Source organism: Brachyistius frenatus, unplaced genomic scaffold (assembly GCF_029030835.1).
Source record: "Brachyistius frenatus isolate BFR_SWC_R1_liver_20210118 unplaced genomic scaffold, ASM2903083v1 Contig_25, whole genome shotgun sequence".
NCBI lineage: Eukaryota > Metazoa > Chordata > Actinopteri > Embiotocidae > Brachyistius > Brachyistius frenatus.
This window is the reverse complement of record NW_027210624.1, coordinates 3,363,874-3,389,508: the sequence shown is the minus strand read 5'-3', so window position 1 is coordinate 3,389,508 and position 25,635 is coordinate 3,363,874. Positions and strand designations below refer to the sequence as shown.

Here is a 25,635-nt window from a genome sequence, read left to right as displayed (position 1 = left end):
ACCTCTAAGCATTTTACCCTCACTATTGATTCACAGATCCTCATCCTCGTTCATCCCTCGCAGTTGTTTTAAAGTGGCTGAAACCTCTTAAGGCTCGGAAAGTGCCTCAGTCGACGTCTGTGGTTTGGTCAGCTGTGAAGTGAATGGGTTCTTACGTCATGAGGTATCAGAGCATCTCAGTGTAGTCACCATTCACAGAAATGAGGATTAGCGCTGGGAGCACCAGACGTCCCAGTCACACCAGTGGTCTGTGTGCGCGTGTAGGTATGTACTTGTGTTTGAATTAGCCAGATATGCGTGTGCTCATTGGTCACGGTGAAGTTTAGCAGCGTTCACAGCTTGGGCATCATTTCTCAGCACTGCATTACCTCATTTATTGTGGCGATTGCAGCCAGGTACTCCTCTGCTAACTCATCAAGAGTTATCTGGAGTGTTTCAGCCAAAGTATGAATTCATTTCCAAGAAAACTTTATCTAGAAATATTCGAGATGCAGTCTGTATTTTACAGGGAGAGCGACTCCCTATTTGCAGTTGATACTCTGGGTATTGTGGATTGGGAGTGTGTGCATGAAATGGCTTGAGTTTGTTCATACCCAAAGTATTCCTTGTAAAGTTTGAAGTTAAAGTTTTCTCTCCTGTGTTTGCGAGTTTGATGTCAAGTCTGAAAATGGTTTGAGTTGTTTGTTTAGTATCTGCAGAGTTCGTGAACCAGGCGGTTCCCTGCTTATTGTGCACTCACTTGTTTCCAAGTTATGTGGTTTCACTAACACGAGGCTTCAGAGCCAAATGAGGTTCAAGAAAAGCAGTGAAACAGCAGCAAGGTTCAACCACTGTTTTAGTTTGTGAACAGAAGGACCTCCGATATTATTGTAAACAGGAGCCGGTGGTTGAGTTGCTCCTAAAGGCTGAATAGGTGTGCAGGTGTATTGTTCACTTGCACAGAACTTAACCCTCTAATCTTGTAACTTGTTCAAGCACCTGGAAGGTGGAAATGACCCATATTCAATGACACAATTCTCATGTTACCTTCGTCTGCATTTAAAACACAACTTACTCATAAATCTGTGAACTGTGTGAACAAATTCTTTTGTCCTGTTATTGTTTTTTATTTATTTATTTATTTTTTTCAGAAACTACTTTTTAAATTCCAGACAAAGCAAATGTCCCCACATGGCTCCAATTTCAATGACAAAGCAGCAGGAAAATGAGAGGCAGGCTGTGGTAGAAAGTGATGCCATTCAGCCCTGTGTGTGTGTGTGTGTGTGTGTGTGTGTGTGTGTGTGTGTGTGTGTGTGTGTGTGTGTGTGTGTGTGTGTGTGTGTGTGTGTGTGTGTGTGTGTGTGTGTGTGGAATGTGGAGGAGAGTGGAGGGGATGATGAAGAGGGCAGGGGGGCAGGGACAACTCATGGACAGGTGTGTGTGTGTGTGTGTGTGTGTGTGTGTGTGTGTGATTATCAGGGTGATGACAGGTGCTGTTGAGCCACTTAGGAAGGCTGTGGGAAACAATAGGGATCATTATTGGCCGGATGAAATGCAACATACCACCTGATCATCTGATGGATGTGACAGATGAGGGAACACGAGACTGAAAGAAGCTGCAGCCAGTTACTTTAATTACAGGAACAGTGAATGTAAAGTCGACCTCTTTAAGTCGAGCTGAATCACACACGTTAGTGACACATTCAGAGTCCCTCGATGGCCCTTTTCAGCACATTGTTGGTTCTTAGTCACTTAAAGACTTATGGTATTTAAATGAGGTGAGTCGCATTCGGAGTTTGGGGCACCACTCTGTGATACTCAATCGAGGCATTGTTCTTCATCTGCCCTCCCCACTTCATGCCTCCTCTCTCCTTCCCAGCAACCAGAGGCCACGCAAAAAGGATTTGGGGTAACAGGAAATGGGGTTCCACACAGCCTTGTTTTCATTTATCAGTCTAATATGTGAATAACTGGGTGGAGGAATGTGTTAATTGGTGGATCTCACGGAGAGATTAACGAGGAGGCCTTCCTGCCTTTTGTTGCTGCAGCCTGATCCATTTCCTCCATCCCCTTCCTCAGGTGAATTCAACACGCGCACGCGCAGACACACGCACACGCACACACACACACACGCACACACACACACACACACCCCACCCCACCCCACCTGCGCTGCTCTCTCCGGAAACTTCACAATGGCTCAGAGTCTAGCTGATAATTGCATGTAAGAACTCGCCATGTGTTTTTTTTGTTTTTGTGTTTTTTCTCAGAGGTGCCGAATTACCAGCAGCAAGGGAATCAGTGCGGAGACAGACCGATGATGAGATATAATGGCAGTAGTTTTTTTTTGTTTTTTTTGTCTCGGATTAATAAAAGCTCTTTGTGTTCCAGTGCGATAGAAACCAAACCTTTTATTTCAGTTTTCATCTTCTCATTATGGGTGATTGAGTGTAGATTGATGCCAGCTTTAACCCTTTAAAGTGACATCTACAACAGAGCCAAAATGAGACATGAGACATTTTGACTTGTCGTCGTAGGGAAAGCATGAGTGTATTAAGGACGCCTTGGTTCCGTTAAAGTGTCCCAGTAAGCCGTGACAGAGAAGCAACATGCACAAAAGCAGGACCTCCCCTAAGTGGGATGTAGCCATCATTGATAAACCTGTTTTTTTTCTACAATGACAAGTCCAAATGTTTGCTTTTAGGTCTGCTAGACTATCACTGCTACATCTGTCTCTGCGTATACGTTGGCTTTTACGAAAACCTTTTTTTCACACAATATTAAGCACCAAAATATCTTTGGGTAACATTTTTCCCAGTGAAGTTTCCTCACACTGATATGTGATGACAATACATTGTAAACTAACTCCATTACATATCTTTGACACAAGTGTCAGAGTTTGAGGCATCATTGCAGAATATATACTCTACATACAGTATAAAGAAGATCATTACATTACGCTTTTATCCAAAGCGACTTACAACAGGAGCAATTTTAGGGGTCAGTGTCTTGCTCAAGGACACTTAGGCATGTGGACAGGAGGAGCTGGGGATCGAACCACCAACCTTCCGATTAGTGTGCAACCCACTCTACCGACTGAGCCACAGCCTCCCTAAATCATAGATAGATCATTTGACATTGGAATTTTTCTTCCTAATATCGATTTTGGCATCTTCAAAAACTGAAAGGGTCTGAATACTACCTGAATTGAGCATAACTCAATGGATCAAACTCCTGGAGATAGTCGCTGAAACAATATTCTGCACTAGATATAGCTGTCTAACTAACAGCTTTTACACTCAGCTTCAGTCATTGCAGTTTACTACTTGAATTGAAGCTGCTGCACACAGACCTGCTTTTACAAGCCTTTACCTGCCCTTTGTTAGTCCCTCTAAAAACATTATGAATTGGATTTTTATCTTGAATGCAAAACCTGGACAGACCCACATCAGTTGATGTCTGAATATAAAATCTAACAAATGAAATGTGCTGTGGAGCCGAATAGATGTTCAGATCATGTTGTAATCCCCCTGTCTTGCTCTGACAGGTTCTGTCAAGCGCCCTGAGTTACTGCTGAACACTGATCTAATCAAGACTGCAGGAATCTGCATGGACATAGAGACACACAGAGCCACTGTCAACCCCATCATCAATTTAGCCCACCACCTTTACGCTGCAACCCGACTCTAAAGCTCCTCCGACTCTAAAAACAGAACAAAGTCTCACTGCGAAGGTCGGATCATCAGTCCTTCTAATTTGATGGACATAACCGGGGGCTCATTACGCTTCGCTGCAGGACGCGTTTGGGCATCGCATCACTTCTTACACAAAATTGTGCGTGAGTTTGAGAGTACACAACGCACGTGTGATCACAGGGAAGATCAGTTACGGCTTTGTAATTGCTATTGGGATGGTCTTTTTCAGAAAGATCAGAGTAAAGGAGATTTAGTAGGCTGCAGGGCTTATCACCCCGACCCGCTCGTCTGCATTTCCCCCCTCCACGTACACACACACTGTATTAGGCTGCAGGTTGACCTGTGTGTTGGTAATTTGGGAGGTGCTGATCGCTGACACTCCCTAATGGCTGCCAGGGGATGGGTATGATGATACTTCAATTCTAACAGCCTGTGTGTGTGTGTGTGTGTGTGTGTGTGTGTGTGTGTGTGTGTGTGTGTGTGTGTGTGTGTGTGTGTGTGTGTGTGTGTGTGTGTGTGTAAGTGAGTCACCACCCTGCCCTGGAAAATGCTGCATTTGCAGTCTTCAAGGTTAAGCTGTCTGTTTCTATATATATTATGACACCGCATTGTGAGGATTGATTCTATAGATCCGTCCCATCTGCTCACAGCCGCCTGGGTGTGTCCACGTCTGATGTCTTGAGGGGGGGGAGGAGGGGCAGCTCATTGCTGCTGGCTGCTCTGGTGCTCTGGTGTGGCTGCCTGACAGTTGCCTTGGTATTGGTCTAATTAACTGGATCAGATTACTGGCCATGACATGAGCACTTCATATTAAATAAGGTGTTTCTGTTATTGCATTAGCTGTGGCTCACATGGTAGAACAGGTTGCCCACTAATTATATACCTGGCGGGTCAATCCCTGTTGTTCGTCCTGTCCACCTGCACAATTGTCCCTGTCCAAAACACTGAACCTCACGTTGCAAGATCTTGTCGCCATTGGTATGTGAGTGTGTGTGTTAGTGAGTGGTGCTGGGCTTCATATTGATGTTACATTATATTGCAATATGAGGCTGGAAATCATCTCCGATGTCGGATCTCGTAATATCGTGATATGACATACTTGTTGTCTTTTCCTAGTTTTAAATGCTGAATTATAGTAAAATGATGTCATTTTCTTATTCACCAGACTGTTCTATGATTTGCCCTTACTCACTTAGTCTTTACACCCCCATTACTGATGATTACTTATCGTAATATCATGATATTCTTTTTGTTTTCCATATCCCCGAGCCATAAATGGGAGGCAACAATTGTAAAGTGCTTTGTAGAAGGTAAAGGTAAAGGTGTTATGTAAGTGCAGACCATTTACTATCTGTTTACATTCCTTCAGTCATGTTGCGTCACCGACTCAGAAGATGGATGAGTAAAAGTGAGACTCGAGACAGTTTCAGCCTCTGTTGGTCTTCACTATGGCAAAAGTAGTACGAATGAAGATGAGTGACACCTAGTCATCAAAAGGCTGACAATAAGCTATAAATAATGAACAAAACTCAATGAAATAATCTAAATAATTGAATGGTCAGAATAGAAATATTATTACACAGTGTAATGTAGTCCAACCAATCAACAAAGAGATTGTCTCTTTGGCATGATGAATATGGTAGAATTTATATAGTCATATTTTCCAACCAGTCACAGTCTGCTGTGTGCAAGTAGTTATAAAGGCTCCGTATTGTGCTGCAGCTTCATGTTGAGTGATGAACATGAGTGGGGAAATGATTCCAGGCCATGAAGTTAACTCAGAGCGTTTGTCCGACACGCCTTCATTCATCAGCGATGAGTATCTCAGTTGACTGATTTTCACAAGTTCCCTCCCCTCAGTCGCTGTCAGTGTTGAATGATAATGATGCCGTTAGACACACCATGTGTGCACACCTGACAGGTCTTCTCGTGTGCCACTGTTCACCGTCGGACCAGTGTAGGGTTTCATCTGATGAGGTAATGCCCAGAGGACAACATTACGCACAGCAGAGCTCACCATAGCTGATCAGTGCATCGTAACCTAATAGTTTCAGTCACCACATGAAAACTCGCGTAAATGTCTAAACGGATTTGCATCATTGTCATATTTACCAAAACAACAGTGAGCTTCACTGATTCACAGAACGCTTGCTGTGTTACATAACTGTGTGTATCTCAGGACTTTTCAGGAACTTAAATTTGCTGACTGCAGGGCTTAATTTGATTCTGTGTGGTTCGTAAACATGCCTGCTGTACTTTCTGGTTCAGATTTGTGTTAGGTTGGTGCGAACCAGACGCAATTTTACGTTGTAAATATGGTCCAGCCACGCTGCACGGGGAATCGTTTGCAGTCGATTCATCCTACTGGATGTAGACCTCGGGTTAATTTAAACCAATCAGCATGCGCAAAAACCTACTGCCTGTTTTCACCAAAGCGTTTTTTCCTGAGTACAGCAATTTTGTAATGAACGCCGCAGCAGCTTGATGAGGTGTTGACTGTTTATTCTGCGCTCACGTTTGCCGATTTTATTTTATTATTATTAATTTTTTTTTCAGTCAGCGAGTGTTGAAAAATGTTAACGCTGCCCTCGTCACTGTCACCAGTCGTCCAATCACAGTGAAGGAGGGGCAGGACAAACACGGTTAACCACCGACACTGGGCTCTGATTGGTCCGCCCTTCAGCGTGGCCGCTAAATTCAAGCCGAGTTATCAGACTGTATTCACAGCGAAGAAAACTGATGCGGTGAGCGACAGTTGGTGCAGCCAGGCTCGTTTTTTGTATCATCTTGATGAAATGTTTGTTTATTAACATGCTATTATAAACCTTTGAAAGTGGCAAATTGCTTCCCTGAAACGTCAATGTGCTGTCAGTTATCTTGACACCACAGCAGCACGAAATGTCCAGCTTTTCCAGCTTTCTGCCATTAATCAGAGTTTGTTTATGTTATCGAGATGGAGGTTGGTGGGAACTATCCATTTTCATGCAATTTAAGACTCTGCTATATAAATAATAATCACTTAACATCAATAAAACAAAGTTTCAAGTCTGAGGAGCTTGGAAAAACACTCGTGTGTTGCGCGGAAGTGTTTATAATAGCAGGGAAACCCCTGTTTACTATTGAGGAAATATCTGCCATGTGATTATTGTGTAGAATTGTGTATGATACGCACACATATGCTTCCTGTGTGTCATTAGACTCAGTGTGGGGCTCAGCTGTTGGTCGCTGCAGCCCATCTGTTTTTCTGCCTGTGCCTCTTGGTCGGGGTCAGGTCTGGGTCTTGAGGGCTTGTTTCATCACTCTCAAGGGAATCGTATGTCCACATAGAAAGGTTGAGTAGACCAGTGAGGAAGAGGGGGCAGAGTGGCAGCGGCCACATCTGCTCAGTCACCCTGAAACACCCACCTTCCTCTTCTCCGTCACCAGGAAAAGAGAAGGGTGGGTGTCTCGACTGTGTAGATGCTTGAACTTGTAACCCAACTCTGTGTTTGTGGGTTAACTAAGGCCGTCACAGCTGCTTTGATTTAGTCTGAACCAGAGTTTGATTGTCTCCCTCCGTCCCTGCTGTCTTTCATATAGAGCTGTTATTTCACTGTTGCCAGGAAACAAGGCTTGACCTTTTTGTGTGCGGAATAAGTGCCTGTCTATAGAAAGGACAAATATGTTGTGGGACTGGCATTAAGTTGGGCTTGAATGTCATCCTCCTCTTAAACTGTACATCACTGAGGCATTTTATCTCTCATATTTTCTTTTATTTGTCATATCTTACAATGTAAGATGGCTAAAAAATAACACTGTTGCGGAAGTAAAGATGCATTCTGATTACATTCAGCTATCTGGACTGGAACTGAGCTCCAGTTGTCTGCTCCACAGATCCAAACCAAGCATTCATATTAACACATTCAGATAAAGTTCCTAGAATTAACCTGCATGTTCTCATGAGATATGATGGATCTAAAAGCTTACTGATGGAAGCACTAATTACGTGGCTGGTTGCTGAACTACTGTAGCTGCTGAGCGATCTGCTAACATGCTAGCCAGCTGTGAACATGCTGCATAGTGCTAGTCAGTCACTTAATCCTCCTGATTGCACCAGTCGGGTAAAACTAACCTACTTGTAACATCATTTAATTTCATGAAACAGTTATTGAAGAGGGACGTCAGGAGCGTGCAAACACTGAAACTGTTAGTTAGACGGCCTACTAGCTTGGTTGACATCCTTCTCATTCATGTCTACAGATTACGAGAGTCCTCGTTAGCTCAGGGTAATCGCACTTCTTCCGATGAAGTGAACACGGTTTCAATGAGGCCTTAGCTACGACATAATTCAAATTATTATATACAATTTGGGGAGATTTATTTTGCCCTTGAGAACAAATCCAGTGATCTCAGTGACTCCGTTAAGATAAGTTGATTTTGGAGTTTTAAATGCTGGTATGACCTGGACTCAGTCATCAGGTCTAATGTGCCCTTTGCTTTCAGCCACTGCACGACTCATACAGACTGAATCATGCAAACGTCTGAGAATCCTTCAAGTTCACAGAAAACAGATGTTTTGGAAATGTTCATCACTGTACTTGTAGTTAAAGCCCAGTAAAGATTTGTGACAAAAAGAAGTTGCAGCAGTGTGAACTGGACCTCCTCCACTCAGCTCACGTGACCTGATGGCGTTTCCTGCGACTCAGCATGTCAAATTGCAAGTGTACATGTTTAGAATGGAAGACTTGATAGTCGGTGCACTTTTCTGCTCATTGGAGGAAACATCAACTCCTCTAAACGATAAAACTGCTCTGCTGCCGTGTTGCAAAAAGACGGGAGTAATCGACCAAAGAGGGGAGATCTGCTGTCTCAAGTTTACGGCATAAATTTGCACAAGTCACCGTTTTCATCACTATTGAAAATGCTACTTTTGCTAGTAACTCCTTACCACTATCCTCATCCGTGTTTTAAGATGTAAAAAAATTATAACATGCTCTGAAAACGCCTGAAAAGCCAGCAGCTTGAGAGTCGCTGCTGTGGAAATTCTTCCGTCTCATCTGGCTACTTTTGTGTAGCAGGTTTCAGAATGTTGCATGCTGGGTAATTGTGAGTAGTTTCAAGTTTCAAACCATCTCGCTGTGACTCTAAAACTGCAACAGTAACGTTAAATATCAGTTCATATTCTGCTTCCTCTGGACGGTTATCTGCTCCACACAGTGTATGCCTGTTCCCCTGAGAAATGTTTCCCACCAAATGTTAAGTGTCCTTCAGTGGCAAAGCCTGCTCTGTTTTGCACTTGGGGAGTCTCCCTCAGCCAAAGCTGGTATTCAATAAAACATTCTCACTGCTTTCTTGTAACCACCACCTCAAACATTCTTCAAACCTTCCCCCTTTCATAACCGCTTCTGGAGAGGCCTTGACTGTTGCTGGGCGCTGTGTGGGAGCCGGGAAGCAGTGTGATTGAGGACGAGGCGGCATTGAGGACGATCGCTTGTTTGGAAGTTTGGACGGGAGAGCCGTCACCCCGGCTGATTTACACCTGTGTTTGTGTCCTGGGCTGGAGGGGAGGGGGTGGAGGGGGGCAGGATGGAGCCCTCTCTTTGGGAGAAGTGGCTCTTGGGCAGACAAGAGCCGGAGATAATGGAATGTTTTGATTACTGGATGATACATGTGGTATAAAAGTGGCTCTTACTGTGTGGCTGAACATATTTCATCCTGTTTTGCAGGAGACTAAATTGTTTTTGTTTTGCTTTTCGATGTAAATCGCATGATTACAACCTATCCCCTTCTTTTTTTAAAGCATTTTTCTTATTTTTCATAAATGACTTTGCTTATATTGCAGAAAAATGAGTGCCATGATTACACAGCATGATTCCACTTCTCTTTCTTAATCAAGTATGGAGTGAAGCGTCTCTGCTGTTGTGTGTGTGGACACGAGGTCACGGCAGGACGTCTGTTCGTCACTCTGGACTTACAGTTTATGACCAAAATGATACCACACCAGCAGCTGGGTGGCATCTAGTAATTGTTTGTTTTCTATCATAAGCAGCTTAGCACGAGGATTATCAGTCGCTACAAGTGATGTTTTTGTGTCACAGCAGGAGGGACGACTTGCGTCTTATTTGCCGAGCCAAAACATGAAGGCCAGCTAGTCGTTCCCTCGGTATCACACTTCCTGTCCTCCCCTCCTCTGAGAGCTGGACGTAGCTTCTTTGGCTGTATTGTAGAGGTGAAAAATGGTGAAAACACAAAAGGACAATAGACTGCGTCAGTGCTGTTCAAACATGGAGCAGGTGAGCCACAACAGTTGGAGACAGATTGTCATCATGTGGGTGAATCACAGTCACTGAGGAGCAGACAGAGAGCTGTTTATGATGTGTTTGTCTTCATTTTACTGAAGATGAAAATGTTTACTTGCACTTCTGAAAACATCCTGCAGCAGGACAGAATATGTTAGACCGCTGTATCATCAGGAACGGGACACCTGCTTCATTATGAAAATAGGCAAAACGGAACGAACCCGACCCCAAAATGGGAAATGATCTCATTAGATTTGAGTCTGAACAGCTCAGGTATCACAGCACGGCAGAACTGTCAAGTTAAAATGCAGCATTTCTAAAAAGCCACCTCTCTGGGGATTAATGAAATTAAAGCCCTACTTTTAGAAAGAGCTCTCACAGTTATATAGGAGTTTTGTAATCTAGTAGCAGGATGTCTGCCTGCTTTCAGGGATGCTGATTGACAGATACCAGCTTTTTCCAGACTCATGGTCTTTGCTCTCTTCTTGAATGGTTGTAGCTCATATCTCAAACTAACAGAAACATTTCTCTTTCCATCTCCTGAGCATGGTAGCATGACTATTTTGGTGTGTGTTCATCAATCCAGCCGTCTACACAGGCTGTAAAGCAGCTCTGTTGTACTCATGCTTTACACCTGTAAACGTGACCTCAATCACCTGCGGTGATCGTGTATTGTGCTCCGAGTGTTGCCTTAACGTGGGTGACCTACAGCTCAGTTCTCGGCCCGAACACCTTCTGTGTCACAGATGGAGGACCGAAGCTGCTGCTGCTCTGCTGACGTGCTGCTCATGCAGCGTCTGGACACACGCTGGAAGAATGATGATGCCTGCGTGTCCAGATCCAGATTGAAATGTCAACAACTATAGGATGGATTTCTATGACGACAGACATTTATGATCCTCGGAGGATGAATCCTAATGACTCCAGTGATCCCCTGACTTTTCTTCCATGAAGTGACATTTGTTTTTTGGACTGAAAAGTCTTCTATTGAATGGGTTGCCAAGACCAAAATGTCGACAAATTTGCTAAAACACCCCTCGGCGTCAGCTGTACTTTGGATTCATTGCAGCCTCCCAGAGGTGCTGTAGCTGCAGACCGTAGAGTTAAAAGATGGACTTAGCCCACACGATGTCTCCTATAGGTTTTCTGAAGAGCAGTTTTGAAGCTCAATTCATTGCTATTTTGACTCAGTCTTACTCCTGGCTAATCCAAAAGTAGTCAAAGACGTGGTGCATGGGTGAAGTCGAGGCGGGCCGAATTAAGCCTGGTTACTGAAACCAGCGCTGTGGAGAGTCTCCTGCTGTGTTCAAAATGATATAATTCCCTTAGTGCATTAACAAATAGGGCTCTTACATGTTAGGACTTGACAGAGTAGTGCTATATATAAATAACTTCAGCATGTGAACATATCACGCACCAAAATATCTGCAGCTTTAATTATTTTACCCAGAAATGAACATGTTTCCGTGCCCTCTGTTTCACACTCAGTAAACACACTGACTCTTCTGTCCAGCAGCTGCAGTGAAAAAGAACACTTCTGTGTTCAGGAATAGCTGCAGCTTCCTCAGATGTCTTCATTTGAAAATTCTTTCGATCGGTGGCCCCGCCCCTTTCTCCATGGAGGCGTGATGGTGACCGTTTAGGGTGATAAGTTTCCAGCGTTTCACTCTTCTTTTTTTAAACCGTTTTGAGTGCATCATCTTGGTACTTGTAGTTCACAGTGTGAACGCACTTATGCACTCAAAGTGGTGAGTGTTAGTACACAAGTACAGCGTCTGGAACAAAGCATCTGTCTGTCTGATTCTGGCTGACAGTCTGCAAATGAAACCTTCAGGCAACCAGCCGTCTGTGGCGACATCCCCATGTCACTCTAAGCAATTCCACCCTTAATTATGTGCGACTTTAAACCTTAATGTACCCCCGTACAGTTATCATGAATAGAGAAATTAGCTGTAGACACCAAAACTGTTTCTTTACCAGGTTGTAAACATGTTTATTTGGATTTTGTGGCCAGCCCCAAGTGGCCATTTGAGCAACTGCAGGTTTTTTGTTTTTTTTTGCACTCTCATGTTGCTTCATTTTTCAGTCCTGGAAGTTTCCACTTGCTGTAGACTCCTGATAAGGACCTCTTGATTTTATGTATTTATTATTATTGATACCAAGATATGAGTGTGATATTTTACAACTTAAACTTTTCAGAGCTGTCTTGTAGCTGTACTACGCAATAGCAACCACAAACATAACCACGTGCATTTCTGTGCTGCAAGTGGTTCACCAATCATCACCCAACATTAAAATGACTCTGCAGTGAACTATAGACTCATCTAAAACCCAGCTTTTCTCAGGACTGTTACCTCAGAGGTTGCCCTGGTGTGACCAGTTTCGTGCCTCAAATCAAGCATTTTAACACAAATGCTTGTTGATAGTACGAGGGATTATTTTTAGTGGCGGTGATGAGCGAATGCTAAGAGTTATCTTGGGCCAAAATGGGCCAAACAGCATTAGTGTGGTGAGGTGCTCAGCGTGCAGATGGACTGATGGGAGTTTTTTTTTTAATCCATCCTTCCCCTCCTGCCATTCTCTTATTTTTACCTTCTTCCCAGCCTTTCTTTCTTTCCCCTTACCCCTCTCCCTCCCCTCCCTCTCTGCCTCCACCTCTATTAATTATGCATCTGTTAATGGGCTCACTTCCACTTCCCGCTGCAGCTCTGTCAACTCGTCCTGTAAACACACACAGCAGGCGTGCATGTGTGTGTAAACATGCCGTAAAAGCGTGCAGACCCCGTCGGTTACGTCACCACTTTCTTATCTGTTATCCCATGCGTCCGTGTGTCCGTCTGTCCGACCAGCTGTCCCCCCCCCCCCCCCCCCGCTTCTATTTGTGTTTGTCTCCCGCCGCTGCTCGTTCGCCCCAGGTAGAGTAAATCACTCCAGTAATATCTGGTGAGGATGTAGGTTACCCAGCAACACTGGCATTTAGATGGCCTTCCAGATTAGTGAGGCTTATGGCTACCTGCTGTTATATCTCTGTCACTCGCTGACTCTCATCATAGGTGCATTTATTTCTGCTGCACAAATCAGCCCATCGCCATCTAATTAATGGAGTACAAACTACAGTATATTGTTTGTGTAAAATATGGATGCCTTGGCCCCCCCCTTATAAATGAATACAATTTCGTTCAGGCACTTTGAGTGCTGCGGGGCTTAAGTAAAGTACTAAAGCTCTCACATCATGATATTTTTTGATCAAGCAAAGTGTGTTTTCACCACCACCACCAGTCCACCACATCCTTGCTGTCTTTCTGTCCTCCTGTCCTCCTGTCCTCTTTTACAGGAAAAAGGAATTCCCCCAGTTCATGTCCAGGATCAATTTAATTAGTCATTAACAAATCCATGGGCTGCCTTGCACCCTATAGTTGTGCGTGTGCATGTGCGTGTGCGTGTGCGTGTGCTTGTGCGTGTGCGTGTGCTTGTGCATGTGCGTGTGTGAGACAGAGGAATGTGTCAGTGGCGACTGCTAGTGACTGTGGCCTCCTCTCTTCTCCCTGTTAATGGGTCAGAGAGAGACAAAGAGCTGCTGTATCTGTGTGGGAACCAGGGGGCGAGATGGGAGGAGGACAAAGAGGAGGAAGAGGTGTTAAGACGAGTACAACCGATTATTTTCGTTACGGGGGAGCTATTTTTACGAGTAAACACATGACAATTTCCCATAAATTAAGGTATTTCCTTCAGATTACCTCTTTAATCTGACCCCACAGTCAGACCTGTATTATTATGCAGATGTGTCGTATATGTGACACCTGTGTTGTGTGTACAATATAAGATGTGGCTGTGCTGTGTACAGTGTATATTATATAGTTTTGCGTCCTCATAGGAAGAGAAAAAGTGCTTCTAATAGTGTGTGACTGACCTTATCGGCGGCTCTGTCCTTCTAAAATGTTCCACCAAACTGTCATAGTGTGAGTCAGCATGAGCAAAATCAGGAAGCAGGTGAGTTGGATTCAGGTCTGGTGTTTAATGTGTGCTGAGGCTTTGCAAAATACGGCCTCACAGATAATATTGAGAATAGCAACTGTTAGTTGAATTGACTTTTTCTTTTTAACTAGGAAGTCCTGCCTACATCAGCAAATTAAGGTAGTAAACACAGTCACAGAAGAATAACATTTCTAACTAACATAAAGCACAACAACAGCAGAACACACTGTTAAACTACCTTTTCACCAGAGACAATGGGGAAGTATGTGTGTGTTCAAATAGTTCGCCTTTATTAGAAAGAAACAGTTTATTCCTCAAAACGCTTTGTGATGTAATTCCATTATAGATATTGTAGTTTTCTGTCTCTGTGGGCAGCAAAACCAGCAGAAACAAAGCGGGCTCCTCTGGCCCCTCCTTGGCTTCAGTAATAGTGGGGCCCTGGTAGGCAGTGGATGAGGTTACAGGTGTCCATCTTTACTGGCACCCTGATGCACATCTGAGGTCATGATGAGGACAAACACACAAAAGCAACACTTACACTGTCTGCTATTTCCCCAAATACTTTTTTTCTTCATAGGTTAGACTTGAGCTATTTAGTGAGCTGACAGCTCCATCTAGAGGTTATATAGTGTCACTACAGTCTGAAAAGGTTCTGTACTGTGTACAGCAAGTCACATGATATGATTTTTAAATGATATTCATAAATCAAATAGAAGAAGCAATGACTTAGTGGTTGTGTTGGTATTTTTTTACTTCTAATCTGTGTTTAGTTCCCATCATATGTGGATGTTTTTGGAATTACATATTTATATGTGTAGACCAGAGCGAAAGGCAGGGAAAGTAGCAGATTAATTGACAGCGAGCTATTTGAAACTGTTATGGGCAACATTTTTGATCAGTTCATGGAATTATGATTTGATCAGAATTGTTCCTAATACCAACGTTGTAAAAACATTTCCAGACAGACACAAGCAACAATTAAAAAAAAAAAAAAAAACAATCTTCATTAACAACTGTGGAGGAAGAATCCTTTAAGATGCTGTAAGTTTCTTTCAAAGTCAATGAAAAGTGTGTCATCAGGGTCACTTTAGTTCACAGCCTTTCTGTCTGTTTACAGTTGAGTCATAGTGTGAAGTAAGAGAGGGTGGAGCACCGTGGACCTTTGGGCAGAAAGTAAAACTGGAGTTTCAGGTCTGTTCAGGTGAGCTGAGACACCTGGTGGGCGGGTGTCTTCCTGGATTTAGTTTTTTTGCACGTTTGCTGCTGCTGCTACTGTGTGAAGCTGCGTTTCTGGTGCAGGAAGAAAGAGATCTGGTAAGTCCTAGCAGAGCTTTGTGTCTTTTTCCTGGTCATCGTCATGATCTGCTATCAAAGCATGTTTATCATTTGTCAGATTTATTCTGCTCGCTCTCATCTCTCGTGTTAGAACTGTTGGAAAAGAGGAACTTCTGGATTATCGGTTAAAGCTGCTATGACCAGTCATTGAACTGAGTAGGTGATAGACAGCAAATCAATTGCCAATGATTTAGATTATCGATTATTGTTTTGACTCAGTTTTGTAGTGGAAAAGTGCAAAAATTCTGATTGCATCTTAAATGTGAATATTTCCTGGTTCCTTTCATCCTCCATGATAATAAACCAAATAGACTTTGGTTGTGGCCTGTTGGTTGGAATAAAACAAGACATTTTAGGCTTTGGGAAAGTCAAAGTCAACTTTATTGTCAATTCATCATATGTACAAGACATACAGAGAGATTGAAATATTGTTTCTCACAGTCCCACGGTGTGCAAAAGTAAAAAGATAAAACAAGAAAAGTATAAATATGTAACCATAAAAACAGACAACAACCACAGTGACAATTGACTGCAGTATATATATGTACAATGTGGTGCAAATGCGGGTCCATAGTGCAAAGATTGTACCCGAGTCCATTTTTTATGAAGTGCTGGATATGGGTGTAATGAAGGGAGAGGGGTGAAGGTGGGGGACAATGTTCAGCATCCTAACAGCCTCATGGGCGAAGCTGTTCCTCAGTCTGGACCAGCGTGCACGGAGGCTGAAGAGGCTGTGTGAGGAATGGCTTGAGTCTCCCACCATGCTGACTGCTTCGCGGGTGATGTAGATGTCCAGGAGGGAGGGGAGTGCAGAACCAATCAAAACACTGGTCAACACATTTTTAACCATTTTCGGACATTTTAAAGAACAAACAGCTGAGCGATTAATCGAGAGACTATTCAACAGATTGATCTATATTGAAATGAATCATTAGTTGCAGCCCTGTTCCCGGTCTTTTTGTGCTCTCAGGAACATTGTGAGGACAAAGTGACCCTCGGTTTCCTGTATTTCTGGTCATGTACTCATCCAGTTATTATTGATTGATCGGATTAAACGTTAAACATCCCGCATGCAGTTTCAGGATGACCCTGTTATTCTGGGTTTATATCAACTATAACCTGGAAGTGTGAGAACCAGGAGATAGCACAGTTTTAAAACCTCTATCAAGCATTCTTTGTATTCTGCACAGGATATGTGGAGACTCATATTCCTATTGATTTTCTCGGAGCGCTCTGAGTCATACTCTTCCAAAGAGTGAGTTTCTGAAATACATCTTTCCATTTCTCTTGTAAATTAGATGAGTCGCTCGTTAATGCGTTTTTCGTCCAGTGAAGCCAGTCGAGAGTTGAGGTGGAAAGGGGAGAATGACATCACATGTTTTAGGTCCTGTGGAAAGACAGCTTGACCTAAACACAGATTTATATGTGTGTGTGTGTGTGTGTGTGTGTACACACATATGCACGCACACACACACACACATAAGCAGATGTATTTTATGTGGAAAGACCTGGACTCTTATGAGCAACACGTGGCGGAGAGCTGATTCTGTCTGAGCTGTCAAAGAAGTCCCACCTGAGCCCGCGAGAAGAGAGCTCACTTTTCCCATTTCTCTGTTAACCTCTCGCAACAGATGAAGCCGATTTTGTTGATCTGAACTTTTCTTCGTCACGGGTTAATGGCGTTCATTGGTATTCCACATTTGCTCCCCTAATCTGTTTCCATATGCTCTTTAGCTGCATGCATCCACTCCTTCCTATTGCTCATCGGTATTGCAGCAGTCAGTCATTCCAGGAACATCGGTGGTGCCAGGTACCGCTGAGTCTTAATTTAAGCAGCCCCAATCCCTCGTAAAGCTAACGGCTATTAACAAGAAGACGTATGGCACACTCCAGAAAACATTGCCCTGTCCCGCCAGCGTCACGCCGCCTCACGCTTAATAGGAATCGACGTGGTGACATTTTGGCTGCGCTGCAGCGAGGCAGGAGAAAGACATTATTCAACAATGTGTTTTTCCACCGAAGAAACAGAAAAGGCAAAGGGGGCTGCCTGTGCGGCGCTGGCATCAGGAGGATTTCTGACTTTTCAAACGGTATTTCCATTTCAAAATGTCATGTGGATGAACATTCCCCCCCGACCACGCTTTAATACACTGCAATTATGCACAGCCCATTGAAATGTAGATCCACTGCGTGTAAATGAATGTTCGCCTCTACCACAGTTGGTTACACTGCAATTATACTCTTATGATTGTGTCGTGTACGGCTGTGCGCATGTGGCTGTAACTGTATCTGCTTCTGTCTGTCTGACTTTGCACTTTGTGGTTGCTACAAGCCAATATGATGTAGAGGAGCTGAAATACAAATTGATTTTACATCCAATCTGTCTTCACAGCTACCCCACACCAACACCCAAAGCTCAAACTCACCAATGGGGCTCAAAGTCAAATAAACCTCGTTTTCCATAAAAGGAACGACATTCTTATTCCTTTTAAATCCTCATGCTGCTGAATCTCTTGTCTTCTGTCTCCCAGTCTCCCTCTTTCTCTTCAAACATCATCACAGCACAAATATTTGGACACCTCTTTTATGGACTGGAAGATTGTGTGCTTTCTGCCATCATCACTGACCTTAATGGGAATAAGCAAACAATGCAAAAACAACATAGCGTAGCCTTCAACATGCAGCTGTGAACTGAACAACTCAACAAGTCCGAGGCCCCGGATGCCGCAACGGTGCAGGATTGTCAAGGGGTAGGCAATGGAGTCAAATCTAAATAACTCTTGGAGTAGATTCAGATCATATACAGATATATATTTCTTATTTTTTTTTGCCCATTTGTGCAGATTTTTTACTTGATAGACCAGAATGATTAGGAAGAGAGGGAAAAGAGAAATAGCAATGCTGCCGAATGTTTTTCTCCCAATGACTTCCTCGTTGATTATGTTGCAGCAGATTTAGAAAGTGTGATTTGGATAAAAGAAAAAATACTTTTTCAAAGATGTTGCACCTCATTTTTAGGAGGGTTTTATCACTCAATACATTTTTGGTATTTACTAAAAGGTTTCTTGAGAAATATGTATCAAAAAACTGTCAAATACTGAAAGCTTGCATGGGATATTATCGTCAGAATTGTAACCTGATTGAAATCAAAGTAAAATTGTATCAGTTTCTTATACACCTGCTTGTGTTGAAACAACATTTTTCTTCTTTAAATGAATGAAGGGTTTTGTTTAAAAAAATGCGCTCACATTCTTAAAAGTAGGGTATTGATAAGTACTGTTTTTACACTGAAATTTAGCTATTGTATTGGCACTAGTAATGACAGATGCTACCACTACAATTCCCATCCCTAAAGTCTACACATTTAGCCCAAGTGTTTGTTGATCAGATGAGGTGACCAGCAGCAGTGACGGCTGAACTCCCAGCTTTGATCATGCGAGAACAAAAAAAAATCAAAGTGGCCTCTTCACCCAGATCGGAGAGATTCATGAAGACAAAAGCAGCAGAGCAGCGGACAATAAAACCCGATCTCCTCCATTTAACTAAACACTAAGATGATTGTTGGTCTAAAGCGTCACGATGTTAAAACTGACAGGACAGTATCGGTAACCTGAGGAGGTGTCCCGCAGGCTGCTGAACCCATTTTCTGTCGTATCACTGAGGACCAATGTAGATAAAATCATCGGGTTGAAGCAGATCAGCAGACGCTGAAGCTGGTGGATAGCTTTGGAGCAAACGGGACCTTTGAGCTGTAACCAGAGCAGGTGTGACCGGGGTGGGTTTGGATGGGCGTCAGTCCTGTGATGAAGATGCTTAGCGTCGCTCATGGTGGCCCAGTAAAACCTGGTGCCAGTAGCAGGCCTTCCTGTCACTTGATGTTGGCTGAACAGGGACAGAAAAACCCAACACCGCGATGGGTGTCTGGGGAGGTGTCGGTGGTGCTTCAATGGCGGAGTTGACCTCTGCTGCGTCCTGTTGTTGCACTCCAGGTCCAGATGGAGACGGCATGAACGCAGAACCATTCCTCCCACCTTGTGAACGCTTCGGAGCATGACACGTTTCTCCATCGTTGCTTTTCCCGATGAGGATCTTGTTGCCTTTTGGCCGAGTGCTTTAAACGGTGATCTTTCCACTGTCCCGTCCGCTCTGAGCAGGAAGAGAAGAGGCAAAAGATTGAGTCATAAAACTGGTCATAAATTTTTAAAGGAGGAACAGACTTTCAAAATTGTTGATCGGCACTTAGAAGCGACGGGCCTCGGAGTGTTTTTCGCCATCAGTCAGTCAGTCAGTCAGTCACCTCCTGACTGTTATTTCTCTCGGTAGCTTTGTCAACATCCAGCTGGGAGTCAGACGGCTCCACCCGTGCCCCCCACCCCCACCCGGCCGGCCAGACGGACAGGCTTGTTTTTGAAACGAGAAGAATAACAGTCTCCTACACCTCTCTGTTTCCATCCTTCCACCTATCCATCCATCACCCCGAAATATTTTCTCTTCAAATACTGATCCGACCTCAGGTTTCACACACTGAACGAGGCCGAGTCTCCTGACATGCAGGTCTGTGTTGGGGAGAGGGGCTCCAGGTCGTGTCCCAGCTGGGTTTTCAGGGAGAGTGCTCCCTGCAGTACTGAAAGTTCCCACTAGATGGTGGCAGAACCATTCGAAGATGTCACGGGTAGCGGGACCAGCATCTCATTGCAATTAAGCGTCTCCTGTCTCTTGTCCACATGGCAAAGTGTCGCTTTACTCCCCCGATGACCATCTGATATTGTGTGACCCGAACAGTCATGGTTAGAGCGCTCTGACAGTGGAGAATGTTTCTTTAAGTCGGTCTGTTATGATCCTTTCGGGCCCTGTGAAAAGTCCCAGGTGTTCCCGGCCCTTCGACATGCTTCCTGGCCTTCAGAAAGCTCCCTGAATGGAAAGACGGGTCCTTCCTCAGATCGGGGACTCTTATGGTCAGCCCCCCTTTAGATACAACAAAAGGTGAGCGACTGATATTACACCGCGGCATACCTTGAAACTATCCGTGCCCCCCCCCCCTCATTTCGCCGTCCCTTGTCTTTCCTTAAGTCTGTCATTGCAATCACCAAGTTTATGATAAAACCGTGCCGTATCCCTCTGTGTGAAACAGTGAACTGATTTAGCACGGGTCAGTGCTCTTGGCGTGAGCTCAGTGGCTGTTAGCATCGGTCCCCTGTTCAAGTCGGCCTGCTGGAGAGATTTTGTGGTGATGGCCTGAGGCGCCGCTGCCCTTCTCTGCTGGTCCTCTTAACCTATTTCATTGCAATATACAAAGGGTTGAACAGCACTGAACTCCCATTTCACCAGGTTTTTTCGTTTGTGCTTTACGCTCATGCAAACGACTGACAAATTTGGCCTACAAATTGGTGCTGGCGTGACATAGCAGCAGGATTTTGAATTCGTCCCCCAGATCTCCTCTCTTTGGAAAATCAATCCTTTCATAGGCCCTGCGTGATGAATGCACCATACTTTGTACATCTCAATCCAGAAGAAAAATACTCTCTCTGATATGCGCTCAACGACTTGCTTACTCGTTCGCTCAGGCATCTTCTGGACTGTATTGTCTAGATGCTTTTTCCACAAGGCCCCACCTGGGGTCTGCTCGGCCCGGAGGTGAGTTCACGTCGCAGTATGTCAGACAGGCGTGGTACCATTTTGCTACGTGGGCTGCCGTCTTGGCAGGTTTGATCCTCGACCTCTGCATGTGTTTGTACACGCATGCCGAGCAATACACCAGGAAATCTTCTCTTCTGTACAGCTGTCTCTGGGGGCTGAGTGGGAAGATCTCCACCGAAAAATACATTTGGACTGAATTTCCGGTCAAATTTTCTGGACACATAATTCCAGCTTTCCAGACTGTGTGTGTGGCCGACACCGTCTAACAATCGATTGACCCAACGCACTGGAAGGGCGCAGGTGTCTCAGCCTCTCCTGTTTTTGGTCGAGCGGTTCTGACTCAGCTGTACCTCGCGTTGTGACTCAGTGTCCACCCACAACCAGTTTTTATAACACGTATCAACATGGGAGACACGGAATGTAGCTTATGTCACTGCTGGTGTTTCAATTGAGCATTTTATTATTGAACAAAGCCCTACAGTTTGATTGGGCCAGGGCACCGGGGACCTGACATTTAACGGGTCATTAGGCAGCCTGCTGTAAAAAAAACCGAATTGTTTTCCATTCTCCTTTTTTAAATGATGGTTTGGAGACTGTAGATGGATTCAGGGACCTGCATAGATTTCACAGGGCCTTTTGAAAAGACCGAACTCCTCTTGTAGGATGAGACGGACACAAATATGTGTTCTTGGCTGAGGCTCAAGTTGTCACCTCCTTTGCAGGACACATTAAAGCAGAATTGATCCAGTTTTTAGTCTTTTTAAGTCTTGTCGGGCAATTCTTACTAAGCAAACTGCAAGTCGAAATGCAAGTCTGTCTGAAAAATTACACTAAACTGACTGCATATAATGTTCATTTTTATTTGTATTTTTCAGTGTTAAAAGTCCTCCCGGTGCCTACAAATGTAAAATTTCTAAAGATTTAGGCCAATTGCCAGGCTAACTCATGAAATTAGCACATGATATTTCCCTTTTGTTGTCTTTCAGGAGTACATTGTGAGCTCCAGTGTGTTTCTGCACATGTTCATCCGCTGCATGAGGAGTTCTCAATGAGCCACACACATTTTATTTGTGTTCTACATCCCCTTTCTTCCTGTCCCCGCTTTATCTGGCTTTCCAGTTGATCGCCGTTATTTACGAAGCGTTGCTTTTCCACGCCTGTTCGAGTTTTCACATGTCCGTTGCATTTGCTTGCTTACGTTTTCCTCGGCGGATAAAGTTTCCCTTGTGTCCGCTGGATGCTGAATAAAGTGTCGAATAGCTGCGTGCGTATATGCAGTGCGGGTGCCAGGCAAGGTGTCGTTGGCTCGTGTACAAAGCAGGATGTTCAGCAGCTTTGTAAACAGCCAGTGAAGTGTGAACGTCCCGTCGACACACACACACACACACACACACACACACACACACACACACACACACACACACACACACACACACACACACACACACACACACACACACACAGTGAGTCATTCACTGTCAATCATTGGCACATCTACACATAAATACACGTGTTTGCTTGTATGGTGGACATTCATATCCATGGTTACAGATGAATATGTAATCCCATAACACACACACACACACACGCACATACACACCACAGCCGTTGACTGACACACACGTGTATGTGGCCTTTCTTCCACTTGACAAGTAGCCTCTAAAGTCTTGTTCTCTCGCAGGGCTCCATGGCATAAAGCCTGTCCTCCGATTCAGCTTCTCCCCGGGGATCGCTGCACAGCAGCCCACTGCTCTGACGCATCGCTGCCATTTTCCACAGCCGGAGGGGAACCAGGAAGCAGCCGGCAGGAGACATGCCCGCCCTGGCCACCGGAGCCGGCCATGAGCCAGGTACGGACCCGTCAGCCGGGAACACCACCTGTAACATCATCAGGCTTTCAGCACAAAACACACAACCAGTGAAATGTGGGTCTTCCACAAACGATTATAAAAATAGGCTCTGGTTATTTTGTCCATCATCGGTGCACAAACGGAAGAAAATGAATGCTCAAGTACCTAATGTGACCCCAGCTTTATTTTAAATGTCAGCATAGCATGGTGGTGTGCCCACCTCTTTAAGTGGAACCTAAAGTTAATTTCAAGGTAGGGAAGAATTACTCCTAAGTTGCCTCAGGCTGCTTTTTCTCGACTCGAGTCAACCATCTAAAACTGCGGTTGGAAAAATAAATCAAAGTCTATTTTCACTTCATTTTGTGCCCAGCAAAATGAAAAGCATACCGCTGCAAATTTACAGTGTAACAACACAGAGCAAATCATGTCAAAATACATCCACCAAGCTCTATCTCCCTGTTTTTTTTTTTCTGTCCTCTGATGTGAGGAGTGTGCGTGTGTGTGTGTGTGTGTGTGTGTGTGTGTGTGTGTGTGTGTGTGTGTGTGTGTGTGTGTGTGTGTGTGTGTGTGATGTCAGAATGAGGAACAAGTCAAGCTTGTCATCGCCGAGACAGCGGCCAGAAATCAGCACCTCTCCCCTCAGGAACACTATCCTCCTCCTCAGTCTGGCTTAATGGCCGGCACACACACAAGCAGAGGACTCAACCCAACGAGCGCAGGATAGCAAAAGGACAAAAGAAGGGCAGACATTAAGTCCTGCTCTGATGGATATAGAGCGTGTGCGGTACCGCGTCCAGACTTTTAACAGAGTTAAACGAAGCCCCCGTCGTCTTGGAAATTTGCGCAGGCAAAGTAGAAAGCCAGACCGTCAATTACGATTACAGTCATTTTGGCCAATTACCGGCAAAGGCTCAGGTTTCCAAATAAAACACGTAAAGACTCCTCCGGCCCATCTCCTCTGCTTCCCCCTTGATGGTCCTGTGAAGTCGTGTGTGCAGGTGTAACATGATGAACGGTATGGATGGAGCGTTGGGTCACTGATCTGCAGGCCTGGTGAGGTCACACATACTTGTGGCTGGTCTGGCATCGGTTCGACGCAGCGCTGTACCAAAGTCTGCACAGAATACTGTTCACAGGGCATCGGTACCATGCTGCTGATTTAAGAGGTAAAGTTCTCGGAACGTGATGGAAAAACTTTTGCATTGATGGTGCCCAACAAAAGGCAAATATTTCATCCACATCTGCTCTTAGACCTTCAGACTATGACTTCAAACTGTAGTAAAAAAAACAATGTTAAACAATGTAGGAATGACCACTGACTTGAAAGCAAACTTCACCGCTGACTAACCTTTCCTCTTCTACTAATGCCCTCTTAGAATATTTCATCTAATTCCCTGTTGTTATAATGTTATACCGCTATTTTAATCCTACTTGGAGTTAATTGCAGCTGGAAGATGAGTAACTGTCAATATGAAATGTCATTTCTTTACCGTAGTAATGTGATGTAGTTTTTAAACTTAAACTTACTTAAACGCTTAAAAGTATTGTCTTGTCCTGGTTTTAAGGTCTGTCCAAACTAAAAGTCCAAAAATGAAGTATGAAACTTCTCACCCTCAACAGTTGCCATCTTGGCTACGTAGTGGAAAGGGAGCGACCTCTGACCTAAAGGGTTTTTCAAACCCTGCCTCCTGGAAGGTGCAGCTGTTCTGGAACTCTGCACTTTAACAATACAAGTTCTACACATCCACACAAAAGTGTTTATATTTCACTCGGTACCACCGGTACCACCGGTACCACCATACTGCTGTTGGATAGAAGCCAACAGTGTGTTTGTAAGCCGGCAGATATGTTTGCTGGTGACGCATTCAAATGTTGCAGTTATTTCCGGTAAGTGCAGAATGGTATCGTGCCATTTGAGACAACACTACCCTGCGGCACTTCAAGTACTACACAACTAAGGGTACTAACATCTGAGAGTACTGCATGTGATCGTACTATGTGAAGTACGCCTTTTGGAACACAGCTTTAGAAATGATTACTACCCAAACTAAGCACTTTAGTTTCAAAAGTTTTTTACCTTTATACACGGACATCTACCAATATATAAATAAACAACATTTAATTAGGGAGGCGGATTAAATGTCATATTTACCAGATGTCTCTGTTATCTGACATTTAAGGGGAAACCAAGTTTCAAAATCAGACTCGAAGCAAAATAAAACAAGTGCAGAGAGCGTAGCTGGGGTGAGGCTGCTACACTCACTCATCTCTGATTTAAATACAAGTTTGTGATCTCTAAAGACAGTTCTTGACTTGATCACAAATCCCTCCAGGACCATAATAAATACCCTTTATGTGTACTCTGCCACACTATGTCTGAAAATTTGAGTCAGCGGTTAGCTATTAAAAACAACTATAATCTTCCCTTCCTGCTCTGCAGACAGAAAAGCGAAGGCTGCGTCTTTTCCTTCACACACCAACAAACAACAGCACAAACTGTGAGATCTACATTCATAATTACTAAATCTGATTAAATAAATCATAATAACCAGGCTGTTGGACAGCGCCTTGAAATACGGTATGCATTACAGCTTTTTACTCACAAAAATAAAGCCTCTTAAAAGATGTAATCCTTTTTTTAAACTATAAACAGTATAAATTCCAGACATTAGAAATGTTTGAATTTTTACATAGATGAATGTATGTATGCATGCAGGCGACTCACAGCCTTAATGTCGTGGTAGTTTAATAATATCCCCTTTCAATACTTTGACAGAAAGCAACTTGCTGGAAAGTGTTAAAATTCTTAGATATGTATGCGACACTCGATTACCCAAATTCTCTATTTTTCAGGACGTATCACCTTTGATAGACATCTGTCCGCTA

At 44.0% G+C, this 25,635-nt stretch overlaps 1 protein-coding gene across 4 annotated transcripts in view; it reads left to right on the top strand.

The window, feature by feature from the left end:
• mpp7a (MAGUK p55 scaffold protein 7a) overlaps positions 1-25,635 on the top strand; it is a 143,098-nt gene that overhangs the window by 13,069 nt on the left and 104,394 nt on the right. For 3 of the 4 annotated variants that reach the window (XM_069698046.1, XM_069698044.1, XM_069698043.1), the window contains exon 2: positions 22,581-22,749. The exons of the other annotated variant lie outside the window; for it this stretch is intronic. In XM_069698046.1, coding sequence (XP_069554147.1) covers positions 22,713-22,749 — 37 coding nt within the window. In that variant the 5' untranslated portion in view covers positions 22,581-22,712. The remainder of the gene's footprint in view (positions 1-22,580; positions 22,750-25,635) is intronic. 4 annotated transcript variants of the gene reach the window in all.